Raw genomic sequence first — 22828 nt, 5'->3', positions numbered from 1 at the left:
TCGAGCACCGACGGCTGAGTTCGTCCGCCCTGGCGTTCAGAGAACCTGCCAGGTGTTGAACCGTAAAAGTCACGCCCTGACGTTCCAGCCACTGCCAGAGGCGCAGAGCCTCCTGGCAAAGGGTCCACAACCCCACCCCGCCCTGTTTGTTGCAGTACCACATGGCGGTGGTGTTGTCCGTGAACACCTGCACTACACTCCCGTTGACAAAGGGGAGGAATGCCTTCAGTGCTAGACGAATCGCCCGTAGCTCCAACAGGTTGATATGGAGCCGGGACTCCGCCGGAGACCAGATGCCTCTGATCTCCGCCTCTCCCAAGTGGCCTCCCCAGCTCTGGAGGGACGCGTCCGTCACGACAACGTGCTCCGGTTGGGGAAGGGAGAGGGATCTGCCTCTGACCCAATCGCGGTCCGTAAGCCACCACTGCAGTTGTCTCACAGTGCCCTCCGAGATCAAGACGTGGTCTGGACAAGTCGCCCTGATGCTGGGCCCACTGAAACTTCAGGTCCCACTGCAGAGCCCGCATCCGCCACCGGGCGTGATGCACCAGAAGGATGCAGAAAGCCATCAGCCCCAGCAGCCGCAGCGTCAACCTGACCGAAACCCGGGATAGCGGCTGAAAGATGGGAATCAAAGCCTGTATATCCCGGACCCGCCGTTCCGGAGGATAAACCCGAAACTGCGCCGAGTCCAGAACCGCTCCGATGAAAAGGAGCTTTTGAGAGGGACACAGGTGTGATTTTGGCACATTGATGGAGAACCCCAGCTCGTGCAAGAGGTCTGCCGTCATCTGAAGGTGGTGGACGACTGTCTGGGGCGAGCCCGCCTTCAACAACCAGTCGTCTAGGTAGGGGAAGACTGAAACCCCTAACCTGCGCAGATGGGCTGCGACCACCGCCAACACCTTTGTGAACACCCGTGGGGCGCTGGTAAGGCCGAAGGGGAGCACGATAAACTGAAAGTGCTCCTGGCCTACCGTGAACCGCAGGTAACGCCGGTGGGCCGGCAGGACGGGGATGTGAAAATACGCATCCTGCAAGTCCAACGCTACCATCCAGTCTTGCGGGTCTAGAGCAGCCAAGACCTGAGCTAATGTCAACATCTTGAACTTCTCCTTCCGGAGGAAGCGTTGACGTTCCGTAGATCCAAGATAGGACGTAGGCCCCCTTTGTCCTTCTTGGGCACCAGAAAGTAGTGGGAATAGCAACCACGCCCTACTTCTGGCCCAGGAACGCGCTCGATGGCCCCTTTGGCCAAGAGGGCCGTAACTTCCTCCTGCAGAAGTGCCAAGTGGTCCCCCGACACACGGTGGTTCTGCGGTGGCATGGCTGGAGGATTGGTCTCGAAGGGGAGGGAGTAGCCCCTTCGGACGAGTTGCAGCACCCACCTGTCCAATGTGATTGCGCGCCAGCGGGCGTGGTGATGGCGAACCCTGCCACCCACTGGCGTCACATGGGCCTGAAAGCACGGACTAGGAGGATTTGGAGGCTGATGCTGCGGGGGGAGGTGTGGCCTGACCCCGCCGTTGACCCCGACCGCCTCCACGGCGGTTTCCACGGCCGCCACCGCGTTGATAAGATTGTTGCGGCGCGTGGCTGGCAGCACGTGTGGGGACGCCCCTTCCTTGGCCACGAAAGGAGCGAAACAAACCCATTTGCTGGCGCTGGGTCGAGAGACCCAAGGACTTGGCCGTGACCCTGGAGTCCTTGAAGCGCTCCAGCGCGTGGTCCGCCTTGTCACCAAACAGGCGACAGCCATCAAACGGCATGTCCATCAAGGCATTCTGGACATCTGCCGAAAAGTTGGCGGATCTCAGCCAGGCGTGGCGACGAATCGCCACCGTAGTGGACATCGCTCTGCCCAGCGAGTCGGTCGTATCAAGACCACACCGTATGGAATATTTTGCTGCGTCTCGGCCCTCAGCCACAGCCTTGCCGAGCTTCGCCCGCACCTCCAAGGGGCATTCTGGCAGCAGTTCCGCGACCGTATCCCACACAGAGTGAGTGTAGCGGCCCAAGAGGCAAGCGGTGTTGCAAGACCGCAGTCCCAAACTCAGGGACGAGAAGACCTTCTTGCCATACTGGTCATACCTCTTAGATTCCCGGTCGGGCGGGGCCGACGGGAATGCGGTCTGGGAAGTCGAGGCCTGGATCACCAGACTCTCAGGGGTGGGATGGGTGGACAGGAACTTGGGGTCGTCCGGGCACGGACGGTGGCGTCTGGCCACGTTCCTATCAACAGGCGAACCTGAAGAGGGCCTGGACCACGTGCCCAAAAGAACATCTGACAAGGCTTCGTTAAACGGCAGCAGTGGCTCCTGTGGGCATGACTGCGGTTTGAAGACCTCAGTGAGGATGTTAGGCCTCACGGCCGTGACGGGGAGCTCAAGGTGTAAGGCCTTGGCAGCCCTCATCAACACCACTGAATAAGCAGCCCCCTCCTCCAATGCCATGGAAGGAGGCGAGACAAAGCCAGGGTTAGGAGAGTCGTCCAGACCACTGGCATCACCCAAATCACCTGTCCAGTCCACGTCGTACTGACACTCACGTGACAGAGGGTCCTCAGTCTTTCCCAACCCTCTCCGTACTCTACATCATCTCCATATTCGGAGTCAACAATGTAGACCGGCTCCTCGGGGTTCACAGGCCCCATCGGCGTCGAGCCCGGCGTCGATCGACGCCAGTCCGACTCCGCGTCCGGATTCGGGGAGGGCATGGGGACGACGCCGCCCGGAGCCGGCACCGGAGAACCGGCGTCGCGCGGGGACGGCGTCGGGGATAACCCCGATGGAATCGGCGCCGGAGAGGCCGGAAGACCAGCCGGCGTCGACCCCAAATGCCCCTGCGGCGCCGGAGCCGTCGGCGGCACCGGGGCCGGAGCACCCAATGGCGTCGAGGCATGGACACCCGAACCGCCAGGGCCCCCGGACGGTAGCACTGGGCCCGAAGGCGCCGTAGGCCCCGTCGGAGGAGTGAGCTCCCTCATGGCCATGAGGAACGCCTCAATCTCCTCGGGCGTCGCGCCTAGCCCAGGGACCGGAGGGTATGGAGCAGGCCGCGCCGGCGACTCTCGCGGAGCTGCGGGGGTGGGGTCACCCGAAACCCCGGCCGCGTCGGGGGGAGTCGGAGGTAAGATGACGACGCCCCGACTTCTTGTGCTTCCTACCCGAGGAACCAGACGAATGGTGACGACTTCCGGAGCGCTCGGCGCGGCTCCGCGACCGCTCCCTCGAACGCTCCCTGGATCTCCGGCCGGACCGGGACCGCTCTCGACGCGGGGCCGACACCCGGAGCTTAAGCAGCTTGCGGGACCGCTCCCGTCTAGCTTTATTAGTCAAGGCCCGGCAATCGACACAGGCGTCCACGTCGTGGTCGGGGCCCAGGCACCGGAGGCAGAGTCGGTGATGGTCCGTGACCGACATCTTGCGGTCACAACCGTCACAATTCTTGAAACCGGGCATCCTACCGGCACCAAAAAAGTATAAGAAGTTTACAAAACTTGGTCAAAAGACCGGAGTACTGCTCTTCGGATCTGCGCTTACTGGCGCGGAAAAAAGAAGAACTGACGTCAGCGCGCGGAGGCGGCGTCTATATACTCCAGCGACGTCATCACGGCGCACGCCGCCGACGACGGACGTGGAGCCGCAGGGGACGCCTGCAGACGACGCCTACCAACGCGCAGGGGTACTGAGGGCAGCGACATGTAATCTAATTGAGGAGTATGTAAGATTGCATCTTTGTAGATGGAGCAAATAGCAAATAATGTTTTGTATTGAAGCATCTAATGGGTCAATGTTGTTGTTTTTACAGTAAATAACAAATCTCTTCCATTTGGCTGCATAGCAAGCTCTAGTAGTGGGGCGTTTGGCTTCTTTAATAATATTCATACAGTCCGGTGGAAGGTTCAGGTAACTAAACTCTAAGACTGCCGGATCCAGATCGCTAGATTCAGTTGCGCTGGATCTGGGTGCCTTAGTGCTCCATGGTTCTGCGTCAGCAGCTTTGGGGAGAGCAGTAATTTTTGATGAGGGACTAGTGATAGTTTGAGTAGCATTGTGAACCATGGTTGCCGTGCCCATGTGGGAGCAACAAGGATCATTTTAAGAGACCGTTTGAGCTTACGTACGACTAGTGGAATGAGTGGGAGTGGCGGAAAAGCATACGCAAATCTGCCTGGCCAGCTCATCCATATCGCATTACCCTTGGACAGCGGGTGTGGGAACCTGGCGGCGAAGGTTGGGCATTTTGTGTTTGCTTGTGTGGCAAACAGACCTATGTCTGGTTGGCCCCACATTTGGAAGAAAGGTTGAAGAACTTGTGGATGAAGTTCCCAATTGCGTATTTGTTAAGTCTGAGGATATATGTTTTGTGGAATGGCCCATCTCCATATGCTTTGCGCTAGGCGAGGGAGCTGCAGAGAATGTGTTCCTCCTTGCTTTTGTATGTAATAAATTGCTGTCATATTGTCCGTCCGGACTAAGACAGTCTTGTTGAGAAAACGTACCTGGAATGATTTTAAGGCTAGAAATGTTGCTAGTAGTTCTAGGTGATTAATGTGGAGCAGTTTTTGTTGGGTGGTCAACCTGCCCTGAGTTGTATGGTTTAGGACAGGGGTCTCCAAACCGGTCCTGGAGGGCCGGATCCATGCCAGATTTTTTGGATATCCCCATTGAGATTCATGTAGTAATTTTAAAAATCTGGCATGGATCCGGCCCTCCAGGACCGGTTTGGAGACCCATGGTTTAGGAGATGAGCTCCCCAGCCGGTGAGTGATGCGTCTTAGCACTATCTGTGGAACCCGCTCCAGGAATGGCCAACCTTTGGACAGGTTTTGCGAGGTCCATCACTGCAGAGAGCGAGGTGTGCTGCTGTCCACCAACACCAGATCTGTAAGTTGTCCCCGAGGCTGGTTCCAAGGTGTGCCAAACATTCTTGTAAAGGGCACATCTGAAGTTTTGGCAAGGAAGTCTCCTTGTTGAAGCAGGGGAAGAACCTGCTGAAGAGTGATCATATGAAAATTATCTGACTGACTGTATGTAGAAATTGAGAGGTCTGAGGTCTAGTATTTGCCTTAGGGTCCCGTCCTTTTTGGGAATTGGGAAATATAGGGAGTAAACCCCTGTTCCCTTATATTGCATGGGAACTGGTTCTATTGCATGTTTTTGAAGCAGTAAAAGAACTTCTTGTTTGAGGAGTATTAGATGTTGCCCGGACGTTGAGCGCTGTTTAGGTGGTATGTTGGGTGGAAAAGCAGTAAGTTCCAGGCAGTAACCATATTGGATAATTTGTCTTACTCACCTGTCTGTAGTGATGGAATTCCGGACAGGTAGGAACTGCGATGTCTGCCCCCGACTGGAGTAGAATGGTCTGGAGGGAGTGGAAGGAAGTCACTGTTTATTACTGGGGGAGGTACGAGTGTTGATGTTACCTCAGCCTCTTCCCTTGTTGTAGTTTCCCTTGTATCCATCACTAAAATATCCCCTGTTGGGGGATGTTTGTGTGGTGTTTCTGTACGAAGCAGTGTCTGTATTGATGTTTTTGGATGTTCCCCTATAGAAGGAGCGTCAAAAGGAACCACGTGGGGATGGAGATTGCAATGCTCCCATGGATTAAGCAGTCCCTATGTCCTTTTTCATTTTCTCAAGCGCAGTGTCTGCAGCCGGTCCAAAAAGCTGTTGCTGATTGAACGGCTGATTGAGGATAGTTGTTTGTACCTCCTGCTTGAAGCCAGAGATGCGCAACCACGCATGTCGTCTGAGTAACACGCTAGAGTTAATGGCCCTAAAGGCAGTGTCTGCTGCATTAAGGGCACATTTGAATGTCGCGTTAGTTATTAATTTTCCCTCCTGAATTCAATTATTAGCCTTGGTCTTCTATTGATCAGGTGAATGTTTTAATAGGGTTTCTAGTTGGTCATAGTGAGCCCTATCATACCTAGCAAGTACAGTCTTTAGTGACTGTTCAAAGGTGTCTAGTAGAAAATCCTCCTCTGCAGGGTCTGAATGCATTGGGACACCATGGTATTGAGCCACCCTATTAACAAGCTGGTTAAAACCAATATTGTCATCTGGGGGAGATGGCTTTGTTAGATATGCATGAGGATTAGGGAGGACTTGAGGATCTACTGAGTCATCATAATCGTCCCAATCATCCTGTGGTACGTCTATCATTATCAGGGTCATCAAAAGGGTCAAGGTTGTGTCCCCATCCCCTAAATCATCATCACTGGGTGGTAGAGTTGAGTTTGGTGGAAGTATAGGAGAGTGTGGAGGTGTGACATGCTTAGAAGGAAGAACTGGCGAAGAGGGATGCATAGGCGAAGTAGCACAGTCCTTCTTTAGAGGCACTGCAGGAATGCCCGGGGTGTCCAAATTCCTTTTGTTGTGTGGAACAGTAGACACATGTCCTGTTTTAGGGTCTATAGGGAGTATTTTTTGTTTTGGATCAATAGGATCCGGTCGAAAAAGTTCTTCCTTTTCTGTAGGTACTTTTGGGTCAGATTTTTGGCGGGTCCGATTGAGGTTTGGATTTCTGCTCCAGAGCCTTGGAGAGTGTTTTCGGGTCCGTCGGCTTCGATGTAAAGGGGGAAATCTTTTTCGGTTCCGAATGTTTTGGTTTCTGGCCAAATGCCTTTTCCTTCGGCACGAGGGTGGTGGGTTCAGAGGTCTTTTTGGGAGTAGGTTGCGCTCCGTGCTTCGGTGCCCAATGCGCCTGTTGGGCGGTGATATGCGGTTTGCTCGGTCCCAAGCTACCGGAAGGCTTATCTTTGGTCTTCGGAACTGAGCCTGAGGGCGGGGCTTTTGAAGCTTGTTTTTGGTCGTGACTGGGGCCAGCAGGCGAAGTTTGGACCAGGGACTTCTTTTTTGGAGGTGGGATTGGGGCAGGGGCAGTTGTACTCACTCGTTGACCTGGAGTGATGGGGTGGTCTGAGTCGGAGTCATCAGCTTCGGACACGATGTGCAGATCCTCAGAGTCCTCCTCCGGAATATCGGGGGCTTCATCGAAGATGTCCACCGGTGCCGGAGCTGCTCGCTGCGTCATTATGTTGTAGGGCCTGGTGATCACAGATGGTCATTTTAGATCTAAAGGAGGCGCAGGCCTGGCAATTGTTCTCGTCGTTTGTTCAGGCGAGAGACACAGGTTACAGACCTCGTGGTGGTCACTGTGTGGGAATTTTGCTCCCACTGAGTACCCCATGCCAAAATCTATCGGCAATCCAGTGAAGAATCTGGAGGTGTGGTTCAGCGATGACCTTCAGTTCTCCCCTCAGATAAAGACACTTGCTGGTATGTGCTTTGGCATACTGAAATCTCTCAGAAAGTATTTGCCTCTGCTGCCGAGATCTGCAAAGGAGATGGTGACACAAGCCCTTATCCTATCGCGCATTGATTATGCCAATGCCCTCTACATCGACTTGCCGGGCTACCAACTTAAAAAACTACTAACAATACAAAATGCGGCTGCAAGAGTTTTGCTTGGAATTTCCGGAATATCTAGTATGAAACAACATCTTAGGGACCTTCACTGGCTTCCTGTGGCCAGTCGTGTCCTGTTTAAGGCCCTCACTCTCGCACATGGAGCGCTGCATGGAACGGGCCACCCTATCTTAGTAGGTTTTTGAGCTTTTACAAACCCAAAAGACAACTGCGCTCTGCAGCGCAACTTTTAGTTGTGGTTCTCCGCTTTCGTCTCTCTCGCACGGGGGGCAGCTCTGTCTTTTAAAGCTGCTGTAGCCTGGAATGCTCTTTCTTTCGAACTTCGGAACACTCAAGACCTTAGGTTGTTCAAGAAGCATCTAAAGACTCTGCTGTTTAATTGAGCTGTGCTTCATTCAGATGTACGTTACTTGTTGGTTTGCCGGGCTGGGACACTCTTGAGTAGCCGTGCGCGTTACAAATGCCAATAACATAACATAGAATACACCCCATCTCCGCACACTAATCTTATATGTATTAAGTTTGTTTATGAACTCATTTTATTAACTGTGGACATGAAAAGGAGGTATCCTTACCTGACCTCTGGCATCGTCAGGCATCGACTTGATATGCATTCTCTTTAAACACCGAATAACTCCATCATAAAACTGCACTGTATAAGTACCTAAAGCACAAATGGGACAACTGTTAAATCATACCAAAATAAGTGTAGAACAATAGCAAATATTTCATGAACAGATTTTCTAAAACCACACAAATGGAAAGAAAGATACACAATACAATGTATTTGTGCACATTACCAATACTTCCATACAAAGCTAATATTTAGAATAAAAGCATGCAAGGCCAACAGAGAATCCCTTCTCCAGGTCTAAGCTATATAAATAATTCCAATAAATAACAGGGAGCAATACTGGTTTCATGTAGACGCCTAAAGAGTCAGATAGTGGGCAGGGCGCGACCATGCTGGCAGCAAAGATAAAGGCCTAGCGCGAAGCTCCGCTTGGCGAGTACAATCCTCAGTGGAAACGTACTTCCATAAGTGGTTGATCTTTCACTGGCACAGTGGGGTGTGTGATTTAAATCTTGCTGTGCCCTGGGGGAATGCACAGAGCTGTTTTTTGATCGCAGCATGATCTCCAGTTATGGAGGCCCGGAGGTGATAGGAGTTGCTTGTGGACCTGAGGATGCTTCTGCTTTGTCGGGTGGGCTTAAGAATCCCCCAACCTGCCCCAACCCCTGAGCCGGCCCCCTACCTGGATCCTGCAGTTGGAGCGACTTTGGTGTACAAACCCAGACACTGCTGTTCTGTGAAACTTACATGGGTGGCCCAAAGGTGGCGCCACACGCTCTAAAGTACGCCTTATTTCTACCGTCTGAGACAAAACTGCAGCTCCCTCCTGGGCCATCCTCTGGCAAAGTCTCATTTACAGCGCTGCTACCTCTCCAAACTGAGTCGGGAGAGGTACCATCTTAACCAGGCTTTTACAAAGCGGAATGTGCCCTGGAGTTGTTGCTGATTGACTATACACCTTCTTGATCGCTTGTCTATGCATCTCCTTATACTTGGGCTACTAGGGGCATGTGTGAACCTAAACCGGGAAAACTTGCCTTCTGATTCCAAAAAGGCTCCCCGTCGCCCAGAATAGTCAGCTGAAGAACCTGCAGTAGGCACCCTCAGACATCACACTTACAACCGCAAAGGAGCTAAAGCCCTGCTTGCAGACCATAGATGCCAATGCTGATCTGATTACTACAAGGCTTGATCGCCTGACAGAGCATATGGACAGATAGGCTGGCTGAATCGATGAAATGGAGTGCAGAGTTTCGGAGATATCAGAATGAACGTACTTAATTCATAATAGCAAGTACTAGCTGTCGCCATAGCTGTCGCCATAAGTAAGAAACATTTGGAGACATGCTCCAGGTGCAATAATGTGCAAAATATGGCAAAGCCGAATCCAACATAGGCCAGATGATGGCATATGTGGAATCCTTGCTTACATCCCTCTTTGAACAGCAAAATTTGTCCAAGGAATTTCTGGTGGAGCAAGCCCAAAGGTCAATTTACTCACAGCCTCCTCAGGGAACACACCCCAGGCCAATTATAACTGGACTACATTTTCGCAATCAGGATTCTGTCTTACATCTGGTTTGTGAAGAGTACCACTTTAATACCAAAGCTCCACAATATCAATCGTTCCAGACTTCACTGCTACTGTCTCGGATGCCCGCTGCAAATTCACAGAGGTACTACTTTCGTTAAGAAGTCTAAACATCAACTGCTCCATTTTATATTCAGCATGTCTGAAAGTAGATGGTAAGATATACATATTCAATAACGCTGCCAAATTTTTTAAGACGCTGTCCATGGTGACGTCGTCGCCTACAACCCAGAGGAGCTCTCCGGGCAGTGATTATTCAGATGTTAATGATCTGTCCACCGCAGCAGAAGACTGATGCAGCTTGTCGATTTGGACCTCTCACTCTTTCCCGAATAGCACAGGCTAATTCACATTCCTGATAGTTGTGCTCTTTTCCTTTTTTTATTATAAGGACTAGTTGTGATATGCTCTTCCTTCCCTTTTTCCTGGCCCTCAGCATGACCTACGGGTAACAGCACTCCCTGCCTGCTGTTTCAACTGGCTATGTACTTCTCCTGATTATGCTTGCCTAGGAATAATCTCAAGTCCCATGGTGTGAACCACTTCAGGAGGTTTCTATTGTATCATGGGTTTATGGGAATCAACATTATATGCTGGGGCTCTCAGTGTGGGAGGGGGGTGGGACGGAGGTTGTTATTTATTGTTGTTCAATATTCATGCAAGTAAATGTGGTTTTCAGGGATGATTTTTGTCACCTGGATCGTGCAGACCCCTTGGCTTTTCATTTCCCTTTGTCTTCTCTCCCTTCTTAATCCTATCACATCTCGTAGGCATATGCTCCAATGGCTTGCTTGGAACAACAGACACGTAAATAACTATCGCAAAGTTTGCAGGGTACTCTCATATCTTGATTGTAAAGAAGTTGATGTGGCTTTTTTGCAAGAGACACACCTAATGCCCAAACACCCTTACCACAAAGTGATCACCTGACCAGTATTTCTCCTCATGCAGTTCATATTACAGGGATGTGTTTATTCTGTTCCATACCCATGTAGCTTTTAAATCTCACATAACCTATGAGGACACTGTGGTAGAAATCTTGTTTTAGTGGGTACATTACAAAACAAAATAACATCGATTAATATACTCGCATAGAATGTTAACGATCCTCTGTTTTTTCTGGGGATCTCACCAAATTGCCAAAATTCAGTGTAAACACCATGATATGGGGAAGGGTCTGAACTTGGTATGGACACACAGAGGGACTGCTCTGGCACCCACTGCGCCCATCACTTTCAAGCAGCATTATGGGTTTACAAAAAAACAGAGGGGCTTTCAGCCTGCCCATTACTTACCACTAGTTGGATTTACTGTCATTTTTTGTCTTCTTCTGCTTTGCCTTGCCCATCTTGTGTGTCCCCATTCATGGAGCATAGGATTTTGCCACCTATTTGATTGGCTGGCTTTTATGCTTTCTGTGCACACTTTTAGAAACCTTCTTCTGTCTAAAACATACCACGAGAATGTATGTGTTTTCCATCTGTCTTCCTAATGTGCTTTCGCTCCCCTTTATGCGGCTATTTCTTACCCCTGTGCCTCTCCCCCCCCCTTCTCTCTTTGATGAGCTTGAAGTTTTGTGCTTCTCCACTGTTGTTGCTTTTTCATCAGTGTTTCTACCCCCTCTCAGGTCCAGGTTTCTTTCGCTCTCTGCTTTTCCTCCCACCATACTATCTGTGTTGCTTCTCACCAATCCCCACCCTCCATGCTTATTTCAGTACTCAGTGATGCACCCAGATTTCTTATACACCACCCACAAAAAAGTCACTTTCACAAATGTTTTTTTTTTCTTTTAATCTACCAATCCAACTCGAATCAGTCGCTAAGAAGAAAGAAAAAAAAAAGCACCCACTTCAATTTGAAGTGTTGCAGGGATTCTGACCTCAGAACAGAACTATACTTAGAACCATGGAACATCAGTATGTAGGGACCGAGTCACTGTAGGAGGCTGCCGTAACCCCTCAACTTTTTGCAAGACTACTGATGCACTTCGGCTTGATGTGCCCTGGTTCCCTGCCAATCAGGTTCCCAGGGTCTGTGTTCTTTACCCAAAACTGTACTTGCCACATGTCAGTCCCTTATAAACGGTACCATGGGTACCAAGGGCACTGTGGCCAGGGAAGGCCTCTAAGGGCTGAAGTACTTATTGTGCATCCTTAGAGGCCATGTACGTACCTACCTACACACACACACATCCCCACCCCTCCACACACAAATCACGTGAAACTGGGACATCTTTCATACAAAAAACTAAAAGGAAAAAAAACACCACAGATGAAAAATTAAGAATACGTTCACCAGTTTTAGGGTGCGCTAGTATGGCGCCTCTGTTTGGACCAAGACATGTGCAAATCAGTCTCCACTCTTCCCCAATTGGATCAGTCCATCCTGAACTGCCAGACCAGGTCCACCCTGAACCAGAACACAAGCAACCCAAGACTGACTGAGTCCAAACTGGTGAGGAAACAAATGATGGGTTGGAAACTACCCCAAGCGAATGGCAGTGGTTAGACTTATTGGAAGCATTCCTCCCATTACCGTTTGATGTACTGCCTTAAGGGGCAATGTACTACTCTAGGTAGCAATGGTATGCCCAGACGTCGGTCCCTTGCTCACTGTGCCACTGTAACAAAGCTAGATCAGTTGAAGAGCCCCAATCAAGGCAAAACAAATTATGGGTTCCTTTAGTTCTAATTCAGGAAGGACCTGGCCAGGCAGTTTTGTCTGGACTATTCTTATTGGACAAAGGTCAAGACTGATTTGCATATGGCTTGGTCCAAACGAAGGAGGAATGGTGGGTAAAAGAACGATGGGTTGAAAAGCTACTCCGAGGGATTGCGTGTAGTTACACTTACTGCAAGCATTCCTATCATCCCCTTGTGTGTTTTATACACAAAATGCTTTACTAGTGAGGAGGTTAAAGTGATCTCTACGATGACTTGCACACCCACATTATTGGCCGTTTACTATTTTCAACACATGGGTAAACTGTTACAGACATTGGACGCCGTTAACCGAGAAACCAAAATTGGTGAGAGCCTTGAATTTCACACCCACATTATTGGCCGTTTACTATTTTCAACACATGGGTAAACTGTTACAGACATTGGACGCCGTTAACCGAGAAACCAAAATTGGTGAGAGCCTTGAATTTCAGACCAAAGTTGGTCTCTACTATCTCCTTTGTGTCGTAGTCATTAGACATTTATCAAGATAGGGGCACCAGTAAGGCAGGCTCCAGGCCGAGACTCTTGCTGTAGAACCAGGGAACAATAATGAGACCAGAGGGCATAGTTCTGTACTGGTATCATTTGCCCAGAGTTCATTTAAGTCATTTCCTGCGTCGGTCAACGTAAGGAACAAGCATGTAAATGAGCATATCCAGTAGTTCTTTAAAGTTTAAGGACTGGAACCACTGGCAAATTCGTCTGTTTCTCAATGGGGTTAGAAAGAAATGATTCAAGTGCTAAATATCTAGAATGGGGCCGATCCATCCACTCGTTTTTCTTTCATGGAAATATTGGGTATAATATCTCCAATACTCTGGAGCAATTTCAAATACCCATCAGTAGTTCAAATGGTACCTACACATTGAGAACAGGAAAGAGACAGTGTAGAAGTAACAATGGTACTAAAGGGTTCACCTTCTGGACTCATTGCTTCAATCTTGGCAGGATAATAACGACAGTCTGTCCAGCGAGCTAGCACCTCTTCTCCAGGTTTGAAATCCTATTTTAAAAAATGTAAAGCATTAGCATGTTAGGAAGAAACTGCAAACCATCCTAAAAAGAAATAATTCTTTACGTTATTATATTTCTTTTTAAATCAAAACAGTGTCCCAAACTACAGGAATGAATGTGATGATTTAAAGAGGAAAGCAAAGTGATAGCAGTTACGGCCACTTACAAACAGTTCTTCCTCATCTTTTAGCCCTTCCTTCCTCAGTGCAGGTCGCTCAAGAGGTCGCAATCTGCTGCTGTCCCAAAATATCCACTCATCGTATCGATGACTCCAGCGCTCAAAATGGACCAACATCTTACCCTCCTCATAGTCTATCTTCTCAATCCTTGATGGATACCTTATGTGATAAAAGTGTAAATGACAACCTAAAATTTCCGAAAAGCAGGTATTGTATTAAGATACTGATTTTGACCTCTTTGATAGCTAGGTACTAAGTAACTGAAGCCTGTGTGCTCTGCCACCAAAAACAGCTACTTTACATTGCCTCACGTTTCCTACAAGATACTTTTAGTAGCCAATGCGCACGCTGGATCCAATATACAAGTAAATAAATCACTTGAGCTACTGCTATTCAAGTACCAGTGTAGCAAATGAACAGAGCTGGAGGATAATCGACAACACTTTAAAAAAATATATATATGCCTGAGATTTCAAGTAAGATGTCAAACATACCCTTAAATCAACACTGCTGGAAAAGCAGAAAAAGAAAAATCAAAGTTCATCAATGTTTCGCATCACATCAGGACAGCTCTGTAAACCTGACGGAACGGGCAATATATAGTCTCTAATCTCTACCCTGGGTGTTGCTCATGTTCGCCAAACTGCATATGTCATAGCCTTAACCCTTAGAAGTAACCCCACTTTATTTGAGGCTTTATAGAGGTGAGCACACATCTTTGTAAGGTACAAGGAAATAATAGTCAGAATTTAAGCACAGGAAAGCTACTTACCCATTACCATGTGCTTTCTTAATCAGTGTTTACTTCTTCAGATTATCAATTACCGAGAAGAGATAGACTGATCCAAAGGATCTGACAGATGATTCAAATCCCCAAAAAGGTCAAGACAAGGGACATCAAGAAAAGTGACTGGTAGGTTGCAGAAAGTGTATTTGCCACAGAAATTACATAACACTTGCTAATAATTGAGCAGACAGGCTTGCAACAGAATCACAACTTCAAAGATGATTATAAAGCTTATTGTAGGAAGTTGTCTTAGCATATACTATGCCAAAGTAAGGTACAGAGGTACAGTGTGCACAGAGTCCAGTGGATCCCTAGAAGGCTTTACAGAGGCTAAAGTAGATAATACCTTACTCTCTTTTGTGGTAGTGTGATTGAGCAGCTAGTGATGGTAGTGTTAAGCATTCATTGTATACACACATTCAGGAAATGAGGCACACACTCAATGACAAACTCAAAGTCAAATGTTTGAGCAAAAATATTACTTTGTTACTTTTATTTTTAGAACCAAGATGAACTCTGTTGCAGTTCGGTATTAGTCTCAAATTAGCAATATTTTCAAGTACAGTAGGAATATGTTGCAAATAGTAATAGTCATACAGTAGTATTAGAAATGCTTTGTGATGTAAACAGTAGCAATACTTAGCAAAGACGAAAATAGACACTTAAGGCCTGATTACGATGCTGTAGGAAAAGGCTACGACCCTCGATCGGAGCCGGTCCTACGGCATCGTAATCTCCTATTTGGATTAATTTCGACCGACCCATTTGGATGGAGTCGGTCGGTAATTAACCCAAATGGAGCCAGTCTGCCATTCGGAAAGGGGCCTGCAATTCCAAGGGGGTCTCTTTCCGCCCAAGGGATTATGATGGCAGATTACCACATCCTTTCTGTGCCTGCCTTTCCGACACAGAAAGGCTGTATAAATCAGACTTTGGGGGCCCCTACGGGGTCAAGATTGGGGGGTGTTTAGAGATGCATGGTTTGCAGGTAAGTACCCGGGATTTCAGGTCACAGGCCATGGCGATTTAAACAAGCATGGGAGGCAGAAAGCAGAACCAAGCTTACACCACCAACGGCACTGGGGCGGCCGGGTGCAGGGTGGAAAGGCAGCTTCAGACGACCAATGCAAGTGAAAGGGGAAACTCGGTTGCACAAAAGGCTGCAGGCTCAGATCAGGAGCCAGGACGATGGTGACCAACGACTGGGCAGGTAAGTTGGGATGTCAGTGGACACCTGGGCACCGTCGACTGGGCTCCACAAAGTTGGGGGCTGGGGATTCAGGGGTGCCTTTAGACGTCAGGAAATCTTTATCGGAGCGGGGCGCGGTCAGCGGTACCCTTCATGATGAAGCTGCAGGCTTCTTCGTGTAGTCCAGGAGAGGTCAGCCACCAATGGTTTCCAGGTCAGGATCACCGTGGAGACTTCAGCAAACCGGTGGGCCACTCAGACTCGAGCCATAAGCATCGGATGCAGAGTGGGCAAGACTTGCGGATCCCGAAGTCAAGGGAGTCCTTGGTGTGGATTTCTTTGTGGACAGGGTCGCAGTCCTCTGGAGTTCTTGGTCTTTAGGGGAGGCAGGCAGTCCTCCCAAGGTTTTGAAGGTCGACAGGCCTGCAGGACAAGTCGCTTCTTTGAGCAGGTTTCTTCGAGGTCGGCAGACAGGCCGGTAGGACTGGGGTCAAGTCAGTTGTCTGGTCTTCACTGCTGCACGGCTCTTCGGTCCTTCTTCTTTAGGTCACCAGGAATCTGAAGATCAAGGTTAAGGGGTGCCCTAAATACTCAATTTAGGGGTGTTACAAGTACTGGCAGGTAGTAGCCATTGGGCTACTTACCTTTAGGGTGACCACGCCCTTTGTATGTCCCCTCATTTTGGGTAGGGGTGTAGGAAGCTGGCTCGGTATAACACTATACCAAAGTAAGGTATGGTTTGCACAGAGTCCAGTGGAACCCAAAAGGCTTGCAGAGGTAAAAGTAGATATTACCTTAATGGTAGTGTGGGCGAGCTGTAAGGCTTTATCAGAGGGTAGTGGTAAGCATTTACTGTAAACACTCAGGCATGAAATGATGTCTGAACTCAGACGAATTGTTTGTAGTAAAAAATATTGTTTTTAATTTTAGAACCAAGAAGGACTTGGTACAGGTAAAAAGAATTGTTCTTTTCCAGAGATTGATCAACAAGCAAGCTGGATGAAAATAACTTGTGTTACAGGTTTGTAAAATATGCAAATACAGTTGTAATTACTTTGAGATTACTTCCGATTACTTTTTAGAATACTTTATACATTTGTGTGTCTATTCTTTATGATATGCCTAGATATATCACACTGGGACATTTGCTAGATAAAAGGTAAGTAAAACAGTTTTGAAAAAAAACTGCTTCTTATGTTTCCAACAAATTTTTCCGAGGAAAATATTCAATGCGGTCCTACGGAAAAAAATAGGTTATTGGTTTGCAGGCAAGTAAATGGTTTTTAGAATTGAGTTTCTGGGGTCCTGGGTCAAGGATGCCCTCAAAAAACACAATCAGCAGCACTAGGGCAGCCGGGTGTAGAGTGCTGATACCCAAAGTTATCCAAAGGGGGCTAGAGGGGCAGTCAGTTGGTGGCTGCTCTCAGGCAGGCCACAAGGTTGAGTGAGTATAGCTCCTAGGGTTAAGCTCATGGCAAAGGGGGATCCAAGTTAGCACACAAAGTGCACCCACAGTAGCACCGGGTCAGCCGGGTGCAGGATCGGTGTCGGGAGCCCTGTTGTTTTCAATGGGAGATCTCTGGTCGTAACAAACACTGCAGGTTCGGGCAAGGAGGCTTTCTGGAGACGACCACCAATTAGAGAGGTAAGTTGTGATGCTGGGGGGTTGCCTGTACACCACCAGATGGGCCACCCAAGGCCGTGGGGCGTTAGGTGCAGAGGTGTCGGGTTTTCCTTACCAGCTCCGGTCGCGGTCAGGGGGGGCCCTACAGATAGAGGCTACAGTCATCATCTGTGGGTTTGAAGTAGGTCAGGGGTCACCAGAGACTAAGTCAGTATTGTTGGGGGGGGGGGGAGCTCCTCATGGGGTTAGGCCACTCAAATTCGGGCCGTGTGTGTCAGGTGCAAAGTGGTGCAGACTCGCGGATTTGGTTATTGAGCAAGTCCGGTGCTCATGGGAGACAGTCTTTGTAGGGCAAATTCTCCAGGTTCTAGGGGGGCTGCTGGATGCTGGCTGCAGGACCGTTGCTGGCCGTTGGAGCAGGTCGAGGTTGAGGCAAGTCAGTAGGGCTCTTCATTTCTTCTTGCTTGTCTGAGGAGGAAAGGTTTGGGGTTACCCCAAAATACTACATTTAGGGATGTTTCAGGTAGGTACAGGTCAGGACAATTGTGTCCCTTCCTTGGGGTTGGTACACTCCCTATTATGCCACTCTCCAGTGGGAGAGGGGCATAAGCCTCTCTCTAGTTGGCTGGGTGCCCCATCTTCAAGAAGGCAGGGACTGATAGTTGTGCTTCACCTTGGCTTCCCCACCTGAGGGGTGGGGTTGGCAAATGTGGGCATACCTCTCCTCCGATCTTGGTTTTCCTGCTGATTATCTCTCCCAAAGTGGGGGTCAGAACCAATGGAGGCCAGTTGCTGGGATCAGCATATGGCCCGGTCAGCTCACAAAGGCGGCAAGCATTTGAAGCTTCCCCTTCGTGGACCATGCCTATCATGGGCAGGAGGCTTGGCACCTCTACCCAGGGTGTGCTTTGTTTCAGGACCCCAAGAGCGAGAGGCTCTTGACCTATGGGTCCAGAACATGTCTGAGGGAGCAGCTGGCAAGCACCCAGTCAGCCAGAACGCTAGAGTCAGGTAATTTTTCAGGGGGCATCTGTAAGTTGCCCTATGAGTGCATTTGGCATCAAATACCACACTGGCACCAGTGTGGGTTTAATGTGCTGAGTAGTTTGATACAAAACTTACCAGGTTTCAGTAAAACCAATATGGTACTGTGGAGTTTCCGATGACAAACTCCCAGACCATATACTCTTTATGGCTTTACTGCACTTACAACGTCTAAGAATGGACTTAGATACTGTAGGGGTACAGGGCTTGTGGACCTGTACCATCACCGGTGGTATAGTGCTCCCTGCTAGAGGGATGGTCTACCCAAACAATAGGCAGTAGATAGTGTGAATGGCACACAGTGATGTGTGCCATGTCGATTCTTCACTTTTCTCTGCACCAAAACACGCAGCATGCAATGTATGTGGGTTATGGTACAGGGCCTCCAAAGGTGACACAATATGTGCTGCAGACCTTAGAGACTTCCCTGGTCACAGAGCGCATGCTACCCATGGTGCCTTTTACAAGGGACTTACATGTGGCCAGAGATTTGCCGATTGGGTTTGCAACAGGACAGATTTAACCCCTTCCATGCTGATGACGGAATCGCTCCGTCATCAGCTACAGTTGAGCTGTGCTGATGACGGAGCGGTTCCGTCATGGCCCGGCCGCCGCGCCTGCGCGGCGCTGATTTCGCGCCTGCGCGGGCGTTCTAAAGAGCGGGGCGGGTCATGACGGAACCGCTCCGTCACCAGCACAGCTCAACTGTAGCTGGTGACGGAGCGGTTCTGTCACCAGCATGCGGCGGCCGCCCCGCCCCTTTAGCGCTGCGGCGGAATAGCCGCCGCAGCGAAGGGGTTAAGGAAAGAACATAGGCCATGGGTACCAGTTTGGCAGGAATCCAGAGCACGCTTAGTCAAAGAGCATCAACATCAGGCAATAAGTGGGGCAGGCATGCAAAGAGGGGCACTTTCCTACAAGGGGGCATCCCCTAATTCTATTGGCTAAAATCATTGCATCCAACATGGAGAATTGTTTTTAAGGAGAAAATCACTTCAACTAGGGGCACCTCAAGGGTGGTCCTGGCTGAAGGAGGATTGGGGGGGTGGGGTAACACACCTCTCCTGCTTACTAATTTTCCCACCGACACTGCCGCCAAAAGTGTGACTTTGTCGGGGCGGGCATCTGCTCTAGCGGGAGAAACCCTAGCTAGCCTAACAAAGGGCAGGAAGTTAGTTGTTTTTTAGGGGGCCATCTCCAAGATGCTGTCTGAGTGCATTTTGCAATAAATCCAGTGTTGGCCTCAGTGTGGGTTTATTATGCTGAGAAGTTTGATGTCAAACTTCCTGGAATTTAGTAAAGCCATCATGTAGCTGTGGAGTTGGTGATGACAAACTCCCAGGCCATGTACTCGATATGGCTTCACTGCACTTACAATGTCGAAGAATGGACTTATTCAATAACAACAAAAGAGTGATATGATATTTATTGTTTGGTTCCTGAAAACCATTACATAAAACCAAAATACAAAATAACAAGATTACAAAAGTTTAAATCAAGTAAATTTCTAAAGTTCAGATTATCTAGTTCATGGGCCGGCAGGAGACTCTATACTCCGACCAGTAGAAGTCATCAACATTGCTGGTGCTTGAAAGATGAACTTTCCAAAGGCTGCCATATGCTTTACCGTGGACAGGGTATAAAGATGAGGGATCCCCTCCTTTGCAGTACGTAAGCCCGATTGTCTTAGTAATGGCCTAAGATAAAGACTGCGGGACGAAAGCAGGGCCGGGCAGCAGAAGAGGAGGTGGGCCAAAGACTCACGTTTATACCTGCAAAGCCTACATACCCGGACTACTGAGCTGGCTTGACCGCAAGGGTATAGTTCTTTGAGGGGCAATGGATGTAATCTGTAAGCCAAGATCTTGTAAAGAGCAGCACGGCCCACGGACTGCGTGAGATGATGTTTAGAGGTGTGCAGAGTATGAAAGGTACATAAGGTCTCATGCAAGTTTTTCCTTCCCAGCGACTCGAGATCAAGTTCCCGTGACCTCGCACGCACTTGTTTTTTAATAGCATTTTTGATGGCAGAGTATTTGATGTATCAAGGATTCCATGAACCTATTGCGAGATTGAGGTGGGCCTTAGCCACTTCGAGGATGGCCGACCAGGGGTTCCCTGGCTCTCAGAAGATACCTTTCAAAACTGACTTTAGAGTGTTCTCCTGTGCCGCCGTTGTTAAAAAGTAATATTTGCTTAAGGCCGCCAGCTCTTCCAGTTCAGGACCTTGGAGCCAGACGTGCACGGCTAGGCACCAGGTGGGATCCCAAAACTTTGGAAAACTTCCAATCGGGCCCCCGGTGTGTGTTCCATGAAGTAATTTGTGCATTTGACTCAAGTTAACACCGGTCTAATAACCTCTTAAAGACCACTGTTCATGGTAAAAACATGAGTTTTTCACACACGACCAGAGGTTTGGGTACGTCTTAGCGTGCATATACCGCCATGTTCTCACTATCTATAAGGTCCTGATGAATGCTTAGCAGAACGTGCTAATACAAGCAGAAACGTGTTCATGTCGACCAATTTTTACATTCCATCGGATCTCCCAGCTCCATTGCTCAGTTGGTACTGACCCGTCATCTGTTTTTATCAGCACCCAAATTACCTAAAATAAAGTATTTTTCAGGGAATATGTGGTTACTTTTTAATCTGCACTACTTCACTTGCACGAAATCCCAACCCGCTCTGCTGCAATTGCAGGCGTCGTAGCACACGGCATTCGGCTGATCCGGTGGGGACCCAAAGATGAAGCATGTCACCAACCAGGTTGGTGAGTGAGGGTCCTTCTAAAAACATTTGCGTGTTTCTTTTAGTGTTTTTCTAAATAGTCACTCTTTTGTTGTTATTGAATATATTCCCCTGGGGGACTAAGAGTGTCTTTCTCCCTCACTCTCTTGTTGTCTGGAGTGAGAATGGACTTAGACACTCTAGGGCATATTGCTCATGCAGCTATGCCCTCACCTGTGGTATATTGCATCCTGCCTTAGGGCTGTGACGCCTGCTAGAGGGGTGATTTACCTATTCCACAGGCAGTTGTTTGTAGGCATGGTACACTGGGATGTGTGCATGTATGTTGATTCTACTGTTTTAGGTGCACCTAAATACAGTCTGCAATGGCAGTGCGTATGTGTTTGGTGAGGGGCCGGGTCTCAGAGTGGCACAACACATGCTGCTGCCCTTAGACAGCCTTTCCAGTCACAAGTCGTAGGAAGCCTGCTCTGTATATACACTATACCAAAGTGATGTATAGTGTGAACAGAGTCCAGTGGAATGCCAAAGGTAGGCAGAGGTAAAGTTGGATAGCACCTCACTCTCTATTTGTGGTCCAGCAGTAAAGCAGTATCAGAGGACAGTATTAAGCATTTGTTGTACACACTCAGTCAGCAAATGAATTCACACACCCAAAGACTGAACTTCAGACCAATGGTTTTTGTATGAAAATATTATTTTAGTTATTTTATTTTCTAGAACCAAGCAAGCCAGGCAAAGGTAAGCAATAAACACTTTACAGTAGTATTGCAGTTTGTAAACAGTTTGTATTGTTATATATATCCCCTTTGTTTTGACTTACAGGATGGTTGCAGAAAATGCAATACTTTGTAAATACAGTACATACACTTGAATGGGCTGTTCAGTAAAATACCAGGTAAGTTGCTTTTTAGATTACTTTTCTTACTCACAGTAGTATACCTGGATACTACTCTGGGACATTTCCCTTAAACAGGTAAATAAAATCGTTTTGGTTAAATGGTACAATTTTAAAGAATTTTTTTAGGTTTTCAAACAGTCAATGTTATCCTATGGAGGAAAATAGTGTTATTGGTTTTTGGGTAAGTATTCAGTAGTGGGAGTTGAGGTTCTGGGGGTACACTCGGGGGTCCCCCAGGGTAAGGGCTCATTACGCCCTCAGCTGTACGAGGGCGGTCGGGTGCAGAGTGCTGAGGCCCAATGTTATGCAATTGGGAATAGGGGGACTCCGGTTGGTGGCTGCTGAAGAGCAGGCCACAAGGTTGTGGGAGCCAAGCTCCTGGTGTTAGGCTCAGGGCAAAAGGGGATCCTGTTTAGCACAAAAAGTGCACCCGCAGCGGGGTGGGGGCAGCTGGGTGCAGGGTGCTGTTTTGTCGGGTGCCCTGTTTTCAATGGAGATTTTTGGTTTTGGTTTTCAGCTGCAGGCTCGGACCAGGAAGACTTCCAGGAGGAACCAACAGCTGGGCAGGTAAGTTGGAAGGCTTGGGGACGTAGGTGCACCTCGGATTCTCTTCCCCAAGGTGCAGGGCGGCTGGATGCAGGGGTGTCTCGAGGTCGGATTTCACCCTACCGGGCCATTCGCGGTTGGGGAGGTGCGGAGGTGGAGGGGTCTACGTGCAGAGGCTGCAGGCGACGTTGGAGAGTCCTGGAGGGGTCAACCCACAGTGGACTCTGAAGTGCTGTTGGACCTCGCTGGGACTGGTGGGCCACATGAACTCGGGCCATAGGCATTAGGGTTTCTTTTTCCTCAGCAGGATCAGAGTCTTTCTTTGGCATTTCTTCTGAACAGAGCTAATGTTCACAGGAGATTCGGTCTTTGATGAAGGCAGCCAGTCCTCCCAGGGGTTCTGGAAACTGTAGACGGGCTGTAAGGCTGGGGCCAAGTCAGTTGTTCTCTGCTGTCTCCTCTGCTGGGT

At 48.9% G+C, this 22828-nt stretch overlaps 1 protein-coding gene across 7 annotated transcripts in view; it reads right to left on the bottom strand.

Annotated features, from left to right (window-relative positions):
• Positions 1-22828, bottom strand: part of PHF20L1 (PHD finger protein 20 like 1) — a 648585-nt gene that overhangs the window by 531138 nt on the left and 94619 nt on the right. For 4 of the 7 annotated variants that reach the window (XM_086966240.1, XM_086966239.1, XM_086966237.1 and 1 more), the window contains 2 exons: positions 13243-13327; positions 8012-8100 (listed from right to left, as the gene is read on the bottom strand). In XM_086966240.1, coding sequence (XP_086822366.1) covers positions 8012-8100; positions 13243-13327 — 174 coding nt within the window. Of the gene's footprint in view, positions 1-8011; positions 8101-13242; positions 13328-13504; positions 13677-22828 lie in introns of all 7 variants that reach the window. The other 3 variants (XM_086966235.1, XM_086966236.1, XM_086966234.1) reach the window with 1 other exon arrangement.

This window comes from Lissotriton vulgaris, chromosome 4_1 (assembly GCF_964263255.1).
Source record: "Lissotriton vulgaris chromosome 4_1, aLisVul1.2, whole genome shotgun sequence".
NCBI classification, from domain to species: Eukaryota; Metazoa; Chordata; class Amphibia; order Caudata; family Salamandridae; genus Lissotriton; species Lissotriton vulgaris.
The sequence above is the reverse complement of the archived record's forward strand: the minus strand, read 5'-3'. Positions and strand labels throughout refer to the sequence as shown.